This window comes from Vanellus vanellus, assembly GCF_965231255.1.
Source record: "Vanellus vanellus genome assembly, chromosome: 6".
NCBI classification, from domain to species: domain Eukaryota; kingdom Metazoa; phylum Chordata; class Aves; order Charadriiformes; family Charadriidae; genus Vanellus; species Vanellus vanellus.
The window spans coordinates 22612975-22632621 of NC_138911.1; the positions used below are offsets into that span (position 1 = coordinate 22612975).

At 43.5% G+C, this 19647-nt stretch overlaps 1 protein-coding gene across 1 annotated transcript in view; it reads left to right on the top strand.

Annotated features, from left to right (window-relative positions):
- The window catches only part of LDLRAD3 (low density lipoprotein receptor class A domain containing 3), a gene marked incomplete at its 3' end in the record, with an annotated part of 131327 nt that overhangs the window by 64159 nt on the left and 47521 nt on the right, over nucleotides 1-19647 (top strand). The window contains exons 3-4 of the mRNA XM_082484970.1: nucleotides 4262-4387; nucleotides 7156-7290. Coding sequence (XP_082341096.1) covers nucleotides 4262-4387; nucleotides 7156-7290 — 261 coding nt within the window. The remainder of the gene's footprint in view (nucleotides 1-4261; nucleotides 4388-7155; nucleotides 7291-19647) is intronic.

Sequence of the window (19647 nt, forward strand, 5' to 3'; positions counted from 1 at the left end):
GTAAAAAGTCCTTCCCAGGCTCTCATGTAGACCCCCTTAAGGTACTGGAAGGCTGCAATAAGGTCTCCCCGGAGCCTTCTCTTCTCCAGGTTGAACAGCCCCAGCTCTTTCAGCCTTTCCTCATAGGAGAGGTGCTCCAGCCCTCGGATCATCCTCGTGGCTCTCCTCTGGACCCGCTGCATGTCCATGTCCTTCTTATGCTGGAGACTCCAGAGCTGGATGCAGTACTCCAGGTGGGGTCTCACGAGAGTGGAGTAGAGGGGCAGAATCACCACCTTTGACTTGCTGGCCACACTTCTTCTGATGTAGCCCAGGATATGGTTGGCCTTCTGGGCTGCAATCGCACACTGCTGGCTCATGTTGAGCTTCTCATCAGTTATCACCCCCAGGTCCTTCTCCTCAGGGCTGCTCTCCAGCCATTCCCCGCCCAGCCTGTATTTGTGCTTGGGATTGCCCCAACCCAGATGTAGGACCTTGCACTTGGCCTTGTTGAACTGCATGAGGTTGGCTCGGGCCCACCTCTCCAGCCTGGCCAGGTCCCTCTGGATGGCATCCCTCACCTCCAGCGTGTCTACCTCGCCAAACAGCTTGGTATCATCAGCAAAGTTGCTGAGGGTGCACTCAACCACACTGTCCGTGTCATTGACAAACACATTGAACAGTACGGGCCCCAGTACCGACCCCTGAGGAATGCCACTCGTCACTGCTCTCCACTTGGACATCGAGCTGTTGACCGCAACTCTTTGAGTGTGACCGTCCAGCCAGTTGTTTATCCACCGAGTTGTCCATTTGTTGAATCCATCTCTCTTCAATTTAGAGACCAGGATATCGTGTGGGACAGTGTCAAACGCTTTGCACAAGTCCAAATAGATGACATCAGCTGGTCTTCCCTTGTCCACTGCCACTGTAACACCTTCGTAGAAGGCCACCAAATTTGTCAGGCATGACTTGGCCTTGGTGAAGCCATGCTGGCTGTCACCAATCACCTCCTTGTTTTCTATGTGCCTCAGCAGAGTTTCCAGGAGGATCTGCTCCATGATCTTGCCTGGCACAGAGGTGAGACTGACTGGCCTGTAGTTCCCTGGGTCTTCCTTGTTTCCCTTTTTGAAAATCAGAGTTATGTTTCCCCTTTTCCAGTCAGCAGGAACCTCGCCAGACTGCCACGACTTCTCAAATGTGATGGCTAGTGGCTTAGCGACTTCATCTGCCTGTTCCCTCAGGACCCGCAGATGTATTTCATCAGTTCCCATGGACTTGTGCACCTTCAGGTTCCTCGGGTGGTCTCGCACTTGATCTTCACCTACAGTGGGCGGTTCCCCATTTTCCCAATCCTTGTCTTTGCATTCTGTGTCATGGGCAGTGTGGCTGCGGTCCTTGCCAGTGAAGACTGAGGCAGAAAAGTCATTGAGTACCTCAGCTCTGTCTCTGTCCTGGGTAACCAGTTCTTGCATTTCCTTGCATGTCTGAATACAATTTGCCAGAAAGTTGATACCCTCTGAATGCAGACCCCAAATGACTGAAGTAAACCTGCTTGAAGAAGTGAGATTCAGTAGATGTTAATAGGGGCAAACCCACAGTTGCTTTCCCCTTTTCTTATTTCTTCTCCCTCTCCTCTTCTTCTAATTGTTCTGGCTCAAAATACATCTCTAAAAAAGGAAGCTGTCCAGAGGCAGTCATTTGGTCTGGGGAATGTAAATGCACTGGATGGTTTTGAAAAGACGTTAGCTTTTAGAAAAAGAAAAAGAACAACAAAAGCATAACTTGTGAAGCTTTGGGCACCTCTTAACATACATGTGTTACTACCACATGCTCCCAAGCAGCAGCTTGGCTGGGTGGTTAGCGTGCTGAATATTGGCCAAATGCTAATAAAGACTGCTTGCTTCGATGACAGTCTGGGAATCTGTTGCTGAGGTGTTCGTTTTGCTGCTTTTATGTAGAGACTGAAGGTATGGTACTGCTTCAAACCTTGTGGTTACTGAATTATTTAGCTGAGATCAGTCTGGCTCAAAACTCAAACACAGAAGTTGCTCTTTGAAGCTGTGTGAAGAATTGCAGGGGCTCGGATGTCTTGGCTGAGGGTTTTCCACTGCTGGTGGTGTTAAGCACAGCAGCTATTTCAGGGTAATTTATCACCTGTTTTTCTACAAAGTAACAGTTCACTATTTTTTTTCCCCAAGTGGACCTTGGATACTCTTCAGAAAATGTGGTAGTTGAATATGTGAAATTCAGTGATACATCCTATTTTACACTTCATAATCCTCACTGAAAACTACTGCTATAATAAAGAAAAACATGTAAGAGAGGAACTGCAGGAATTTGCTTTTGGAGGACACTAAATCAAGCAAGAGTTACTGTAGCTGTGGTGTAAAACAGTTTATATACACTCTGCTGAGTGATGGAAGAAGGCTTTGCTGCAGCTGCACTTAGATTTTAACCTTGGGAGAGAGGATTCCTTCCAAATTAATGCTGAAGCTGTTTTGTCCCTATTGGATACACTTTTTTTTGTCTGTACTCCAGTTGTTCCTGATCTTGTCCTGGCTTTATAAAACTGTGCAGGTTGGCATATTGATGTGCCGTATGGCTACATAAAACGACTGCTGTGATCACCAGATCTGTCACATCTCAAAACCTGGGAGCTGTAAGTGCATCTTGTAGATTTGGTGTAGGAGTAGGACACATTTACTCAAAAGGCCTGCAAGTTATGGAGCTGGCTTCTTTTCTGTTGTTGTCCCATCAGTGGTCTGTGCAAGGTATTACTGTGTGTTTGCGTTCTACCATACATACCTTCCTGCGGTTACCAGCATGTTCTTCCCACAGTGACTGGCTTTGCTTTAGAGTGGACTTTCTGAAGAGTTAAGCTTCCTGTGATGTGGTCCATTGTGTCATGTGCTAATTTGAAAAAGCAAAAGGGAGGGAAAAAAATCTAACCACATGACTTGTTAAATTGATTTTTACTTTGGGAATTGCTTTGTTCTAGGCTGGTGATAACCACAAGACTTAACTGGTGCTTGCCTTGAGCATCGTGGTGGAAGCATCTGCATCACTCTAGCTGAGGGCAGTATTCTCTTCTTGCCATGTAGAGTTCCTGTGCAGTGAAGTTAAAAAATGTGAAGTACTTGAGATCATAATGAGATTCTGTAATCATTTGTTAAACACATTCTGATGCTACTGTTAGTATTTAGGGTTATATGAATAGCTGTGCTGGTACTATAAAATAGATGTAGTTTCAGTCCTGAAGAGCTGTATAATGTATGATGGAGAGAAGTGCAGCAAGAGATGCAACTTGAATGAATCATGTTCCTTTTGGACCCAATTTTATATAAATTGTGCTGAATAAAGGCAGTGTTAATTATAGCATTTTCTTTTTTGAGTTTGATTTTTGCAGCCTGAAAAATACTTTAATGAAGGTCTCTTGTGTTTCTTATTCTCAGAAAGAAACTAATTCACTTGATGTCTCTGTATTCCTCCTTTCCTTCTCCAGACGTTTCCTTACTCTTTGTATACCTGTCTTTGCCCAAGTTTGCCTCCAGATCCCAAATTCTCTGAACTGGTTGCCTGTTCATTATCTCTGTCTACCTTGGGCTCTTCACTGTCTGGCTTCTCTGGCCAAGCAAGAGAAGCTTGGTGTTCAAAATCTAGACTTTTGCTGCTATTTAGTGTTTGTGGACTCAGCATGACAGGGTGGGGAGGGGGGGGGCTACGACTAGTCCAGCTAGACCTTTGCCTCCGATGGTTGTAAGCCACCTGAGGACCTGCTTAGATGTCTGTCTCCTGGACTTATTCCTAGCCTAGGGCACTGACATTTACAACAGACTTCCATGAAAAGAGGAGATAGTTGCTCTTGTTTTCTGTGAAGTATGTCTCTCTATTTTAATATTTTTCCTGCAATGCTTCCAAGTTGGTCAAATTCACATGAGTCTTTAAGGGACAGTTAGGAGTACCTGCTTGCCAAATATACAAGCTTGTGCTCCGAAGCGTTGAGCAATTTAAATTTGTTTTGAGGGGTCGTGTGACTTGTTTTAAGATTGGATGTTTGAATCATTCTGGAAATTGTACAAATTGGAAAAAAATCAGCCCAAGCAAGTGAAATCTCACAAAAAACTTAAAGCGGTTGAAAGCAGGCCTTAGGAAGCCTAGAAGGCACCATTGATGTCACCAGTGCTGCCTAGAGTACCCTAACCTGTACTGCTACAAAAGTATCTATAACCTTTGTAAATTGTTTCCATCATGTTTGCCCTTTTCTGTCTGTATCTTTTCCCAGCAAAAGCTAAATCCAAATGCGGTGCCACATTCTTCCCCTGCGCTAGTGGGATCCACTGCATCATTGGCCGCTTCCGGTGCAATGGCTTCGAGGACTGTCCTGACGGCAGTGATGAGGAAAACTGCAGTAAGTGCCAGCCTGCTTGCGCTTCTTTTTATTTCAACTAATTAATACTACTTAGAAAGGAAGCATTCATTAGCCTTTAGTTTCTGATCCAAATATTCTTCCTGTCATTTATGACCCAGGTGATCCTCGTGCTTTTCACATTTTAAATGACAGGCTCTCTTTTTTTTTTTTTTTTAAGGTCCAGCTCAGTCTTGTTTTGTATATAATGCCTGTATGATACTTCAAGCCCCTTTGTAACTTTGAAATAAGATTTAAGTTCCATGTTTGCTTTGAACAGGTTCTCTGTACTCAAATGTGACTCAAATTGGGCAAATGTTAAATATGACTTAAAACTTTAATTTTTATTTGCCTGTTTCTTGTCATTGAAGAATATGACTTATTTGTTCATCAACACATTTGGGTTTCTCTGTTTATAGATGTTCTCAAACAATAAAAAGGCAAATAAAGGGTTATTTAGTGAAACAAGTTCTTGGAAGGAGAAGGAGGTTCTCGAAGTCAGACATGCCTGCCAATGCACTAGCTTGAGCTGCTGTTCAGATCATCTGAAGTACTTCCTGACTTGGGCTAAACCCCCTGCGTGTGGCTGCATAGATCCATTTGTATCTGTAAGTCTAGCAGGGATATATCACCAGAAAGGAAAAGCTATGTTCGATCCAGCAGCTCTGTTGCTATTATCAGGAGCTGGTAAAAGCATGGGTCTGTAGGCAGAAGCTTGCAGCAAATACTTGCTGTTCTCTTGTTGGAGCACGCTGGATTTTTGCTTTTAATGACATTTAAAGGTCAGGAGGAGGACAACAGACACCAGCTTTCAAAGATAACAAAAGGGGCAATCTTTACAGTGATCTATCACTGTCTGCTTCTCGGAGAACTTGCCTTTCTTGTTTGTGTGCCTTCCCCCCACAGCATGAACATCTCTTAAGGTGCCATCTGTTGTTGGCCTAGAGAGTCTGGTTTGGGCCCTGGGAGGACTGCGGCAGGGAGGTAGCACCTCTGCGGAGCAAGTGAAGCTAGAGAAAGAAGATTGAAGGCTAAGGAAATGACTTTGGGTTATGCTTAAACAAGTGGATTAGAAAGAAGGTTTGACAGAAGTGCTTTGAATATTCTTGAGGTGATGGAATGACAAGTGGCATGTTTCAGCTGAAAATACACCAACACATGGAGTCGGTTATGAATGACATAATTTCCCATGAGCTCCTAGTGTATAGCTCCAATGGGACCTTACAGCTAATGATAACATGCTGCTGATCTCCCCGTTTCTCTATGCCATTTAAGCATGGACTTGGTATTTTTTGTTGCATATGTAAGTATCTAGTCACTGCTTTCCTTATATAGAGGAACAACACTATAGTCCCTAAAATGACCTGGAAAATCAACGTGCTATGCAAGTGTGCTGCAGTTTCAGACCAAAGGAAATTGAGCACATTTGTGATAAACGTGCTTCTGGGGAGCTGGAGGAATTGGGAGTGTTTCTTATATATACTGCAGGTTATATGCATGGCAGACTTTAAAGTTTTATGGTGTGTTTTTTTTTTTTTAAAGACTCTTTAAAGACAGCTCTTACTTCAAAGAATAAAAAATAGGAAGCTGGTTAGTATTTGGGAACTGTAATCCCCTTTGTTATTGTGGCAGAGAAGCACTTTGAAGCAGACAAGGCATCTAAACAGCTTTTTTAGGTTTTCAGTTGGAAAGTTGCATTCCATTTCAGTCACCTCATTACCAAAAACTGGTGGGAGTTCAGAGAATAGTGCCAAAAATTATTAAGGGACAGAGAGACTGATTTATGAGGAGATATTAAAAAATGCTAGATTATACATATCTTAGCAAAGTGATGGCTATGTTAGAAGATAAGGCTGTATATGCTGTATAGGAAGGGTCCAGGCACTGTTCAAGGGAGGATTATGTAGTTATGTATGCTGGGCTGTAGCTAAGAGCAGCGGGATGAAATTAGAAAAGAGAAAACTAAGATGAATATCAAGGAAACCTCCTTGACAGTAAGATGCATTCAAGCTGTGATGTGATCTGCTAGGAGAAGTGGGGAAAACTACTGCTTGAAGGTTTAAATGAAACTAGACATAGCATCTTACAGCATATTTACTGCTGGGTTTGGTGTGGGTGAGGAATCTCCTTAAATACTATTCTGTTTTTGTTCTGTGCAACACCGGGCCTTATGTGAAAGGATTTTCTGGGTGCTACTGTAATGTGCATGTTACCCTTAAAAAGGAGTTGAAATTCAAACACTGAGAAGTTGAGAAACATCAAAATTGCCATCGTATCATTTGAAAATAGTGAGGAAATGAGGAAGGTGGAAAAAGACAGAAGCAGAGGTAAATAAACCACTCCCTGGCAGTTCTCAGCCAGGGTTGTTGGCTTATAATATGAAAATTGAGCTAAACTGAGTTTGTTGTAATGGGAAGCAACAGGCAGTGTTTATGGTAGGCAGTGCTACCCTCCATATGTCTTCAGTGTGAGCAAATGCTGAGCACCAAACAGTGATCATGATAGGGGCTCTCATGAAAGTGAACAGAAGGCTTATCACAACTGTGGGTGGACTTAATCTCTGCTAATTGTAATGAACCTTGCATGAATTAGAGATTTCAGCTCTCTCTGTTTAGAGAGAGAAGGTTGGTTTGATTGCCAAGTTACTCCCACGTATTCAGTGAATTGACCAACTGTTGAGTTGTGACCTGTTGTAGTTGATTGCTTAACAGCTATTTCACTGCCTGGGTAAGAGAATCTCTAATGAAAGGTCTCACTTTCTCTTTTCACAGCAGCAAATCCCTTGCTTTGCTCTACTGCCCGATTCCACTGTAAAAATGGCCTTTGCATTGATAAAAGCTTTGTGTGCGACAGTCAAAATAACTGTCAAGACAACAGTGATGAAGAAAGCTGCGAAAGCCCTCAAGGTAGGCACAGGGTTTTTATTCTATTCTGCAATATTATACCAACTCCAATTAACACGGAACAGGCTCAGTAGGAAATGTGATTCTGTTGGCTTGCTCTCTGTTGGCTAGAGCTGTGGTTTCCTAATTCTGCAAATAATGAGAGTGAAACGAGTAGAGAGTGTATATGCGTGAGTACATACGTTTTATTCTCAGTGCTCAGAATCTTTTTAGATTCTTTAAATCTTTTTCAGATGAGTAAAAATGCACTTTTGCAGGAAGCTCTTATAATCTGTGATCCAGTGCTGACTGAAGTTGCTGGGAATCCATTTAGTGACTTCTGTGAGAGATGGATTGGACCAAGAGGGGTCAATAACAAAACTTCAGTTTGAAGTAACTCAGCAGTCTGTCTATTTACCAGATGAGAAAATCTGTGTAGGCTTAAAGCTTTAGATCCTCATTGCTCAGTTACTTTCTGAAAGGGATGTTTCACTACAGGACAAGTCTTCAGTGAAAATTTATTCCCACCTTTCCTTGTTTCTGTATTTAGAGAAGAGGATGAGGACAGAGAAGAAAATTTGTGTTTGAAAATTGTTGTGGATTGAGTCTTGTGAAAACCTCAGAACACAAACTCTGACATTTTTTTTTCTTTTTAACTTAGAAGTCTACATCTAGTGCTCCTCAGTTTTGTTTTCTGTAAGTTAATACCACCACAGTATTCCATAAAATGTGAAGTATTTATGAATGACTTGAGGTTAACAAATGATGTGTATTGGGCATCAGCTGCTATTTTCATGTCTGCGTTACTACTGAGAGATCAGAGCAAGTGAAAAATGGGAGATGGTGGGTATTTGCAGGGGAGATGTGATGTGCTTAGGCCTATAAAAAGTAGGACACAAGAAGAGAGAGAGAGCGGGGAGTGAAGGAAGAACAAATTAGGGAATTTGAAGGTGAATGACTTTAATGTCTAGCTGCACTGTGTTTAGTCCTTTGTGGAAAAGACAATACTTCTGAGCTTCACGTGGTGATAAATATTATTGACAGCTCACAGGGGAGGAGGGAAAACACGCAAGAGCAATGCCAACAAAACGGTATGTACCAATGGTATGTGACAACCTCTTCTGTGCCATTCCTCTGCCTAACCTATGAGCTCTTTCCTTCGGCTCCATGTGTTAGGGCTGAAGGGGTCATCCTGGTAACTGGCCTGCTCGCAGGGCTGCATCACAGCCTGGAACATAGCTCTGCTCAGCTCAGAGCCTCGGAGCGGAGCCTGGCCTGCCCCTGCTGTCGCTCTGGAGGGGGAGAAAAGGGCTGGTGAGGGACTAGCTCGTGTGTGTATTGCTGCTGCAGCAATGCTGCTGCCCCTGTGCTGAGGGCTGAGGTGGTTTCCGCTACAGGCTTGAGGCGGCTTAATAAGATTAATGCGGGTGGTAAGGTTTCTTGGATTTTGTTGTTGTTGTTGTTGTTGCGGCTTTTTTGTTTTCCTTCTGAAGCTTAAAGCAGCAGTGTTCTTTTCCAGGGCTGGGAGGACTGCTTCCTCTGCAGATTAATGGGCTGGATTGCCTCCAGGTTGTTTGTTGTCATGACAATCTGCTCTTGGAAGTGACTGTCAGGCTCAGAAGAAGAAAAGAGCTGTATTTCATGAAGCCGTTACTTTTGTCTTTATCTTTTTGGTACTTCTGGAAAAGTCAGATTAGTAAGAGGGTTAAGCTAAGTAATTCGGTCTGATTCTATGCATGAAAGATCCCCAAACAAGGAAGAAGGAATTCTCTCTTATTAGGACCAGGGCAGCGATGGTTTGTGCACTCTTTTGTTAAAAAAAAAAAAAAGAAGAGTCCGAGTATAGGGTTGGGAATGAGGAGTTCCCAAAGTGAAATGCTGGTTATGGGGAGCGTGTGTGATTGCCTTTGCTCTTTGGCAGCTCAGAGCCTTCTTAAATTGCCGTTTTGCCATCTGTAAGTGGGCAAAGCTCATGTACCTGTCTTTCAAAGCAAGGATTAAACAGTATAATGTGCTCAACTTCCCATCTGAATGTAAATGACGATTCCCTCTGGAGTTTGCAGCTATGGGTATGTCTGTCCTGGCTTCCAAACACACCAACTACTTTGTGATAATTGAGAATTAGAGGCTACTGTGGACAGTCTTTCATTTCTCCCAATTCTTTCTACAGCAGATCTAATTACTGTAATTACAATGGGGTTTGTATTAACACAGTACCAAAGAATCCTGCTTATTAACTAGAACTCAAGTGCTCTGGGTACTTAGGGACAGAGCAAAGCAATTCTGTAGGGTATTATAAAATCAAGATAGAGGGTTTTCTTCCCACTAGCTATGTTACCACGTCACATGTGGTAGCTTTAGTTCAGTATAATTGACTGGTCTGACATACAAGATTGCCCTTGTGTGCTATTTTTCTACCTAAAAATGTGTTGATTTAGAAATCACTAAGCTTCTGAGCAGCTGTATGATAGAGTCATTATTGCCATTTAACAGATGGGGAGGAGGGGGCATAGATCGGCTAAATGAAATGCACCCAGAGTGACATCCTGGCTGGTAGGAGTGGAACTTCATCCATGCTTGTCTGCTTCAGGGGGATGTTGTGAGACTTAAACAATGTTTGCAAACTGTTTTGAGATACTATGATAACACGTGGAATAGAAATGTGAATTATTAATTGGTACTTTGCTCTCCTTCTGCTCTTGGGTATACTGACAAGCTTTTTAAATTAACACCTATACCTGCTCCCCAATGAACTTCAAAGGCCTCCTTTATCTTGCTGTCATTACTGGAAAGCTCCAGTAGCATGTCAGGTTGGTTTGTGTCAGATACTCCTCCATGCATAAAGATCCTTTCAATTAAGAAGGGTCACTCTGCAGGCTAGGAAAACAGGAATGTGACTGCCTACTGAAAAGCATGTTCACCCAGCTTTGACATGGAACCCTTCAAAATGTGCCATCCTTGGTGAATAATAGCTTTGCTAGCATGCTGCCATTTGAGATGAGCCTGAAGCCATGGGTTTATAAAGATTAATTTTAGTCATAAGTAGAGGCAGATTCATTAGAAGTGAGGAAGACAGAGACCCCAGGACTTAGTTGTGAAAATGGGAGAAAGGTCAAATTTTTGAGAACAAGTTCCCGCCCTGTTTTCTCCTTACCATTTGTAACTGAGTGTTGCACATCTTACAAAGGTTTGTATGTCACGGGGAAAGTGCCAGTTTAAAAACTTAAACTGTGACAATTTAGCAGCAAGTCAAATAATTCTGCTCTAATTCCTGACAGTAATTATTTGTGGCTCTTGTAGCTGCCATGGTAAACTTCAGAGCTGTTCCTTTAATCCCACCCCAGCTATACTTTGGTCATCTCTGGTTTCCAGCATTGAAGTAATACAGCCAGACTTCCCTTAGTCTTGAATGTGGTGTATTCATCAAAGTATGTGCCTGAGTTTGGGATTGGATGGAGGATATAATTGCTTGGATTACCCACACGAGTTGCCTATATGAATCGCTCTTTCTAGGGCGTTATTCCAGTTTTAACAACACTTGCAGCAACTGGAAGTTTCCACTCCTGTTCTATACTTAAGGAATCTTAATCCAGGAAAGTTCCTCTCCCCTCTGCAGTTTTTTCTCTTATTAAGATCTCTCCCTATACCTTGAATTAGCTGACAGTGGTAATCATTCACAGCAGCTGCTTTGGGTTTACCCCTTGGGCCCGCCTGTCACCGGGGGGATTTCCTGCTCTGCAACAGGCATCCACTCAATTCGAAGGGAGTTGCTCCTTCTTAATATTTTTCAAAAACCATGTAAACTTGTTCAGCTCTACGACTGCATAATTTATTCTCTTAATTGCTTTTTATTTAAATGTGTCTTCCCAGTGCTTCTTCCTTTAGTTTCTCCTCCATTTTGTACTTTTAGTCTAGAAAGCTTTAACACCAACAAAAGCATGCTAGATATTTTAATTCAAACTCCTTTTCCTTTCATGGCCTTTCTTTTCTTTCCTTCTAAGTTTGCTAAATAGCTGTATTAGCTTTAACCCTGTTGCCTAGGAAAGGGGGTTTTATTGCTGCGAGTCTATATTCACTCTGGCTGGTGCTGTGGAGAGGCTCTTGGCTTCAGTAATGTTCCTGCAATTCTACCTCTGCAGTTGTTGGCAAACAGTACCATTGTGGTCAAGTTACAAACCAAATATTTTGCAAGTGTCCTGAAGTTGATTCCTGCCCTGCGTTTCTACAGTGTATTTGGTAATGTCCACTGTTGCACATGTGGATACCTCCTTTTTTTATTATTTTTGCATACTTTTTCATTGAATTTGTGTTAGGATTTTGATATACCCCACTACACTAAAACAGATTTGGAAGCCTACACAGTTGTCAGAAGTCTCTGTTCTTTCCTCTGTGGCAGGTATAAATTGCTTGTATAAAAATTGGCAGTATATTAAAAAATGAAAAATCCAACCCTGGGTCAAACAAGTGGAAAACAGTTCAAAAGGTCAACTTATTAAAATTAATTTTTAAATTATAATATAAATTCTGTAATGATAATTTCTGTACACTTAGGAATAGGTGAGATGAAGCTGGAAGGGGACTGGCTGTAATGGTAAACTCTATGCCCCATTGCTGGTGTTTGCGCGATTGAGTTGAAATACAAAGTGGGTTTTAGAACTGACAGCCAAGTGGAGCAGACATACTCAAAATTTCAATGAAATACTACAAAACCTGATTTATGAAACACAGATAGCTCCCAGAACATCCCACTCCACGTGGAGCTTGCAACCAGCCCTTTACACGTGGCAAATAGAAATTCTGAAATTCCCAAATGCTGTGGTATCACTTAGACCTCGCAAAACTTTGTAGTCTGATCCTGGCTGCGTATATTTCCTTTTATTATGTCCCTCTGATTCATTATTGACTCAGTCTTTAAACTGAAGCTCAACTTGCAATTACTGTGCATCAGCTTAGCCCAGATTCAGCCTACAGCAGGAATTTAATATTCAGAGGGAGACTAAATAGAAGTAGAAACTTAAGGAAGGATACAAATAAAATGTCACTGAGTGTTTTGTTAAATGAAGACGTTGCCTGAGCATATTTAGCTCTGTAATATCCCATTATAACACACGCTAGATGGAAATGTTTTTGTCAGCTGTGAATTTCTTCTTTCCTCTGTTCCTCCATTCCCTGATTAAGTCCAGGCTGCTTCTTCTTTCCCTTTTTCTCTCCTCATGAGATTATTTATTTGAGAGGGTTCTTGTCAAGAAAAAAATAGTTCCATCTGCATGGGGACTTAAAAGGTAAGGTGAGCTTCAGTAGGCAGATGTTTCAGATGACCGGTAAATTCATCTGTGCGTTTGTTTCAACAGCACACAGACACCACGGCCCCTGCTGCCTCCCAGGCCAGTCTGTTGTTCATCAAATTGATTATTGATCACTTCGTTTGAACAGCAGATAATAACACAGACATTATTGTAGATGGTCACAGACTCATTCAGAAGCATGGGACTGAGAGAGGAATTCTTACTTCACTGTGCATGGAGGCTTTGCAATTAGTGCAAAATAGATGTGGGGGTCTCAGGGGGAGGTCCAGGAAGCTGGTCCAAATGGATTTGAGTGGCTACATTTCGCAGCTCCCTCAGCTTGTGAAGATGCCAGGGTTTTGTTGCAGAACAGGCATATCTACCTGAGGGACAGTCTTGTGGATTGGCACGTTGCTTCTGCAGGTACATTGGCCTAGCATTTTGGAGGAATAATAATAGACATGCTGCCAAAATGTTAAGCTACCACTTGGTGAGCAGCTACTGTATTACAAGCAACTACAATGTTGCAATAGACAAACAATGACTTCAGGTCTTCAAATGGGCAACAAACTGACTTAAAAGAGTGTTTGTAGAGCTGGAAGGTGTCCAGCCTCTTCACCTGATCTGCTATTCAGCCAACCTTTCATGACTCCAAGCTCAAAGCAATTGTCAGCAGATGATGGCTTGGCTAGTGTGAAAATCAGTTTTATGACTTAGGTCAAATCTTACACAAGGTGGTGTGTCACTGGGGGCTCGCCATGTTTGTCAACAGCTCTAGTAAGGGAAAAAAGGAAGAAAAAGAGGATCTGGCAATAATCACCTTGCCCTGAAAGCAATTCACTGAAGATAGTAAGGACAGGGAACTGACTGTGTGTTTCCAGCTCGTGTTATGCCTGTTCTGTAGACAGAGGTATTTCAGGATGCTGATGGTAGCCTTCCCTCAGGACACAGCTTACTCCCATGATGGAATTGCTGTTCTTATGGGAGTGCCTTGTTGGACCCTTGTTGTAATCCAATGATTTTTTTTTTTTTTTTTTGGTTGCTGGGGCTGATTACAGTTCTCAAGCTAGTTACAAAAACAGTAGGGTCAGGTACTAACCATGTATCACCTACTTTCCTTTCAGCCAGCGGCTGCTGAGGGGAGCTGGGAATTGAGACTGTAAATTACATGGTTTTTTCTTACCTGTGCAGAAATGAAATATGAGCTCTTAACAACTGTGTCCAGATGCTTTTGCCTTTACTTTGTGGCATTTATACCTAATTAACAGTTCCAGAAAAAGGTGATGACATGAATATCCAGTTTCTTTGCCTGTGCTTCAAAACTTCAAAGACAGGTGATGATAAAATATGCTAGAGGAAGATAAGCTTAAAATAAAGGATATTCTCTTTCCCCATTGTTCTTGAGGCTAATTAAATTCTTTTTTGACCTCTCATTAGTAAAAATCAATTCCTTTCAAATATGTTTTCCACAAGTTTTTAACAGCTTGTATGTGTTTGAAATGTACCGTATGTATTGATATGTCACGCCATGTCCTGGCTGCTGAATTGCATTAACTTTTCATAGATGTCAGTGTCATTTAATTGTGCAGAAAGCTTCTGTTGCTGGACTGTAGGTGCCAGCCCCCAGTCTTTTTGCTGTCAATGGAGCGAATCCAAATAAAAGGCACAGATGTTAATCTTTGACTTGCTGTAAAACAAAATCAATTCCAGGTAAGGTGACCAAGTGCTTTTCCTACAGTTGTTGTAGAAAAGGATTGTAGCATTTGTATTTAAAATGAAACTTTAATTTTTGTTAGTACAATTTCAGTACTAGGACAACACCTCCAAGTCTATGATCTCATTGGCATCGTAGAAACTTGGTGGGATGACTCTTATGACTGGAGCATTGTCATGGAAGGCTACAGGCTCTTCAGGAGAGACAGGCAAGGGAAACGAGGAGGCAGTGTTGCCTTATGTGTCACGGAGCAGCTGGAATGCGTGGAGCTCAGCCTAGGGATGGATAAAGAGCCAACTGAGAGCCTATGGGTCAGGATTAAAGCAAAATCGGGAGCAGGGGACATTACAGTGGGGGTCTGCTACAGGCCACCCGACCAGGAAGACTGAGTGGATGAAGGCCTCTATAGACAGGTAGGGGCAGCAACAGGTTCACAGACCCTGGTTCTCATGGGTGACTTCAACCACCCCAGCATCTGTTGGAAGGGTAACACAGCCAGGCACAGGCAATCCAGGAGGTTCTTGGTTTGCATTGACAACAACTTTCTTCTCCAAGTGGCTGAGGAGCCAAAGAGGAGAGGAGCTATGCTGGATCTTGTTCTTACCAACAAGGAGGGGCTGGTAGCCAGTGTCAAACTCAAGGGTAGCGTGCATTGTAGTGACCATGAAATGGTCGAGTTTGAGATCCTTGAGGCAGCGAGGAAGGTGTGCAGCCGGCTGACCACCCTTGACTTTGGGAGAGATGACTTTGGCCTCTTGAAGAACTTACTTGATATGGTGCCATGGGATGAAGCGCTGGAGGGAAGAGGGGTCCAAGAAAGTTGGTTGATATTCAAGGACCACCTCCTCCAAACTCAGGAGCGATGCATCCCTACAAATAAGAGGGCAGGCAGAAAAGCCAGGAGGCCTGCATGGATGAACAAGGAGCTCCTGGACATGACCAAAAGGAAAAAGGAGGCCTATAGGGAGTGGAAACAGGGGCGAGTAGCCAGGGAGGAAAACAGAGGAATCATTCGAGCAGCCAGGGATCAGGTTAGACAAGCTAAAGCCCAGATAGAGCTAAATCTGGCCAGGGACATTAAGACAAACAAAATAATCCTTCTTTACATATGTCAGCGAGAAAAGAAAGACTAGGGAAAATGTGCGCCCTCTCTGGAAGGAAATGCAAGAACTGGTTACCCAGGACAGAGACAGAGCCGAGGTACTCAATGACTTTTTTGCCTCAGTCTTCACTGGCAAGGACCGCAGCCACACTGCCCATGACACAGAATGCAAAGACAAGGATTAGGAAAATGGGGAACCGCCCACTGTAGGTGAAGATCAAGTGCGAGACCACCTGAGGAACCTGAAGGTGCACAAGTCCATGGGACCTGATGAAATACATCTGCAGGTCCTGAGGGAACAGGCAGATGAGGTCGCTAAGCCACTAGCCATCACATTTGAGAAGTCGTGGTGGTCTGGTGAGGTTCCTGCTGACTGGAAAAGGGGAAACATAACTCCTATTTTCAAAAAGGGAAACAAGGAAGACCCAGGGAACTACAGGCCAGTCAGTCTCACCTCTGTGCCAGGCAAGATCATGGAGCAGATCCTCCTGGAAACTCTGCTGAGGCACATAGAAAACAAGGAGGTGATTGGTGACAGCCAGCATGGCTTCACCAAGGGCAAGTCATGCCTAACAAATTTGGTGGCCTTCTATGAAGGTGTTACAGTGGCAGTGGACAAGGGAAGACCAGCTGATGTCATCTATTTGGATTGGTGCAAAGCGTTTGACACTGTCCCACACGATATCCTGGTCTCTAAATTGAAGAGACATGTATTTGACAAATGTACCACTCGGTGGATAAAGAACTGGCTGGACGGTTGCACTCAAAGAGTTGCAGTCAACAGCACGATGTCCAAGTAGAGAGCAGTGATGAGTGGCATTCCTCAGGGGTCAATACTGGGGCCTGTACTGTTTAACGTGTTTGTCAGCGACACGGACTGTGTGGTTGAGTGCACCCTCAGCAACTTCGCCGATGACACCAAGCTGTTTGGCGAGGTAGACTAGCTGGAGGGGAGGGATGCCATCCAGAGGGACCTGGCCAGGCTGGAGAGGTGGGCCCGAGCCAACCTCATGCAGTTCAACAAGGCCAAGTGCAAGGTCCTACATCTGGGTTGGGGCAATCCCAAGCACAAATACAGGCTGGGCAGGGAATGGCTGGAGAGCAGCCCTGAGGAGAAGGACCTGGGGGTGATAACTGACGAGAAGCTCAACATGAGCCAGCAGTGTGCAATCGCAGCCCAGGAGGCCAACCATATCCTGGGCTGCATCAAAAGAAGTGTGGCCAGCAGGTCAAAGGTGGTGATTCTGCCCCTCTACTCCACTCTCGTGAGACCCCACCTGCAGTACTGCATCCAGCTCTGGAGTCCCCAACATACGAAGGACATGGACATGCTGGAGCGGGTCCAGAGGAGAGCCACGAGGATGATCCGAGGGCTGGAGCACCTCTCCTATGAGGAGAGGCTGAAAGAGCTGGGGCTGTTCATCCAGGAGAAGAGAAGGCTCCGGGGAGATCTTACTGCGGCCTTCCAGTACCTAAAGGGGGTCTACAGGAGAGCCTGGGAAGGACTTTTTACTAGGGCATGTAGTGATAGGACGAGGGGAAATGGCTTTAAACTGGATGAGGGCAGGTTTAGATTAAACATTAAGGAAGAAGTTTTTCTCTTTGAGGGTGGTAAGGCACTGGAACAGGTTGCCCAGAGAGGTTGTTGAGGCCCCATCCCTGGAGGTGTTCAAGGCCAGGCTGGACATGGCCTTGAGCAACCTGGTCTCATGGGAGTTGTCCCTGCCTATGGCAGGGGGGTTGGAACTCGATGATCTTCAAGGTCCTTTCCAACCTAAACCATTCTACGATTCTATGACACCCTGTTTTTTGTTGGATCATGTTAGTTGTCATAGCAAGTGCGTGTCCGCGAGGAGCCACAGCAAAGGTTTCCTGGCTTAAGTACTGAAGATAAGCTCTCACTAGGAGAGCAGGAGTTAGCTTGGCCATCTCTTCTGTTTCTAGGCCTAACCCTCATTCACCAGCACAGTCTGTCCCAACCTGTAATTCTCTAAGCTATTAAGTCCAGCTGGGGGCTGGTCTCTGTGTCTCTCCCAGGGTCTCTCTGTCAGCCCTGGAGTTTCAGTCAAATGGCAAACCTTCTTCTTTAGCCTAACTATTAACATTAGTCTTAGCTAAGTGATTATGCTTCAGCCTAAATTTATCTTTGACACCTGCCTGCATTAACTAGGGCAGCAAAAAGTCTGAGGTTAATTTATGCTTCATTGCCTTCACAAATCTTGGTCTGGCATTGTCATGTGTGTAACCACTAGTTAGAAACGATTTCCCAAGGTGAGCTGTTGAGGAAATTCACTATATTCAGCAGTTTGCACAGGGGCTTGGGCAGAGAGCGCAAGAGTTTTCCTTTCTTGCTCTTTAGGAGTTGGGCTGTTCTTTTCATGCACCAGTGGAATTGAATAAAAGACCAGTTTTGCTGCTCAGACCGGTGTGACTGGGAGAAACAGATCCCAGCACCCTGTGTGTCAGACTTTGGGGTAGGGTTTGTTTTGTTGTGGTTTTTTTCCCCTGCAGCTGCCATCAGTAAAGTTGGAAGATGTGGCTCCTAAAATGTCAGGTCACAACTCTGTCCCCAGCTGAAACTAGTTTTGCATGTGGTTAAAATGTGTATCTTTTCACAACTTCAATTATATTTGGGAATAATTTGTGACATGTGAGCTCTGTCAAAGCTTGGGTATGTGTTCTTACTCAAATGTAAAGCCACAAGCAAAGCCAACATGACCAAGTGTAAAAGTGTCTCTATTCAGATGTTGTAGTAGTTTAATATATAATTAATTATGTAATTGACCTAAAGCAGCATGTTTTCAGTGTAGACAGTCCCCTGGAGCAGGGTTACCAACGTCTGTTGAAAAGTTTTACTGACATCTGCTCAACAAGAATAAATGCAGGTCAGCCAGATGTCTCTGTAGCTAGAAACTGGTGCAATGCACTTGACCGGTAGGAAGGAGAGCAGCTAGAAATTCAGAATTGCCCTCAGAAATGTAGGTGACCCTATGTGTGTGCGACAGTGTTTGTCTCTTATTTTGAGAAATCCTTGCTTAGAGTAATTCTGTTTTTTCTATAAGTGGTTTTACTGTCCTGGTATAACTACAATTTTACTCTGCCTCACAGAAAAAATGTTTTTATATTAGCTTACAGGAGAAATAAGGGTATGGAAAACTGAATTTGGGGGTCGATACCTCACAACTGAGATGGTTTTAACATCAAAGTGTGTCTGCCAGACATCACTATGTCTTCATGCCCACTCCTTCCAAATGTTGGTCCCAGCCACATCAGCGGGACTGTTAACTTTCTGCAGCTGAAGCAAATGGCATTTATTTCCTTATTGCAGGTCACGCTTAAGTTGCCATACCAGTGTGCTGTCTGTATTCACTGTGACTCAATAGCTTCAGGGTGCTTTTTAAAACCCAAGCAGGTTGCCAGCCAGGGTTCCAGAGAAAGGTATTTCATACTGCCTGATCTAAAACTAGCAAATGAAACTTGATAAGCAAATGGATTACCACAAAAAATAAAGTTTCTTTCCAGGCTTTGGATTAAGCTGAGAATCATTCTTGGCCAAGCATTTCAGTACCTGTAAATCTGTGAAGGACGAGGCTGTTGAAATCTAGCTTTCCCTTCTTTGCTGCTCTTGCGTTAAAACTTGTGTCCCAGAGTATAATCAAGCTTCCTTGGAAATCTGGGCATCGCAGCGGATTTTTTTCTGCCTGCTAACAATTGTGAAGTAGTAAGAGACATTATGCCAGTCTTTGGTCTGTGTGCTGTTCCCTGAGCTTGCCAAACAAATTCATACTCCCATCTCACATTACCAGATATTCTGTGCTAATTGGCTATAAAGGATTGTGTTAAAAATCCATATTTATGAGGGATGTTAAAAACATAAAGCAATTATATGGTTTTCAATTACATAAACATCAACATGCAATGGGAATTAAAAGCTGAATAATTAATTTGCTGTTTATTTGTAATATAGAGTCTATGCAAACAGTAAAACCTGGAGAACAAGCAGCAGGAGAAGCGTGGAGGGTACAGTGCTTTAAAGTGCTTTTAGTATCTCTATTCAAATTCACTTCAGATATCAAAGTTAGTATTGGCTGTTAAGGGAGGTAGCAACCTACTGAGTGGGAAGCTATTGGGCACAGAAGTCCTGTTCGTACCTATGCCCTGTTAGTTAAGTAGTGTTTCCACTAGCATGGCTAAAGGTTGGGACAATGGGGGTGCCCGTTCATGTGTCCTGAGCACGGACGTGACAGTAGCAGGAGCTGCCTGATGCTTCCTGCTGTTGG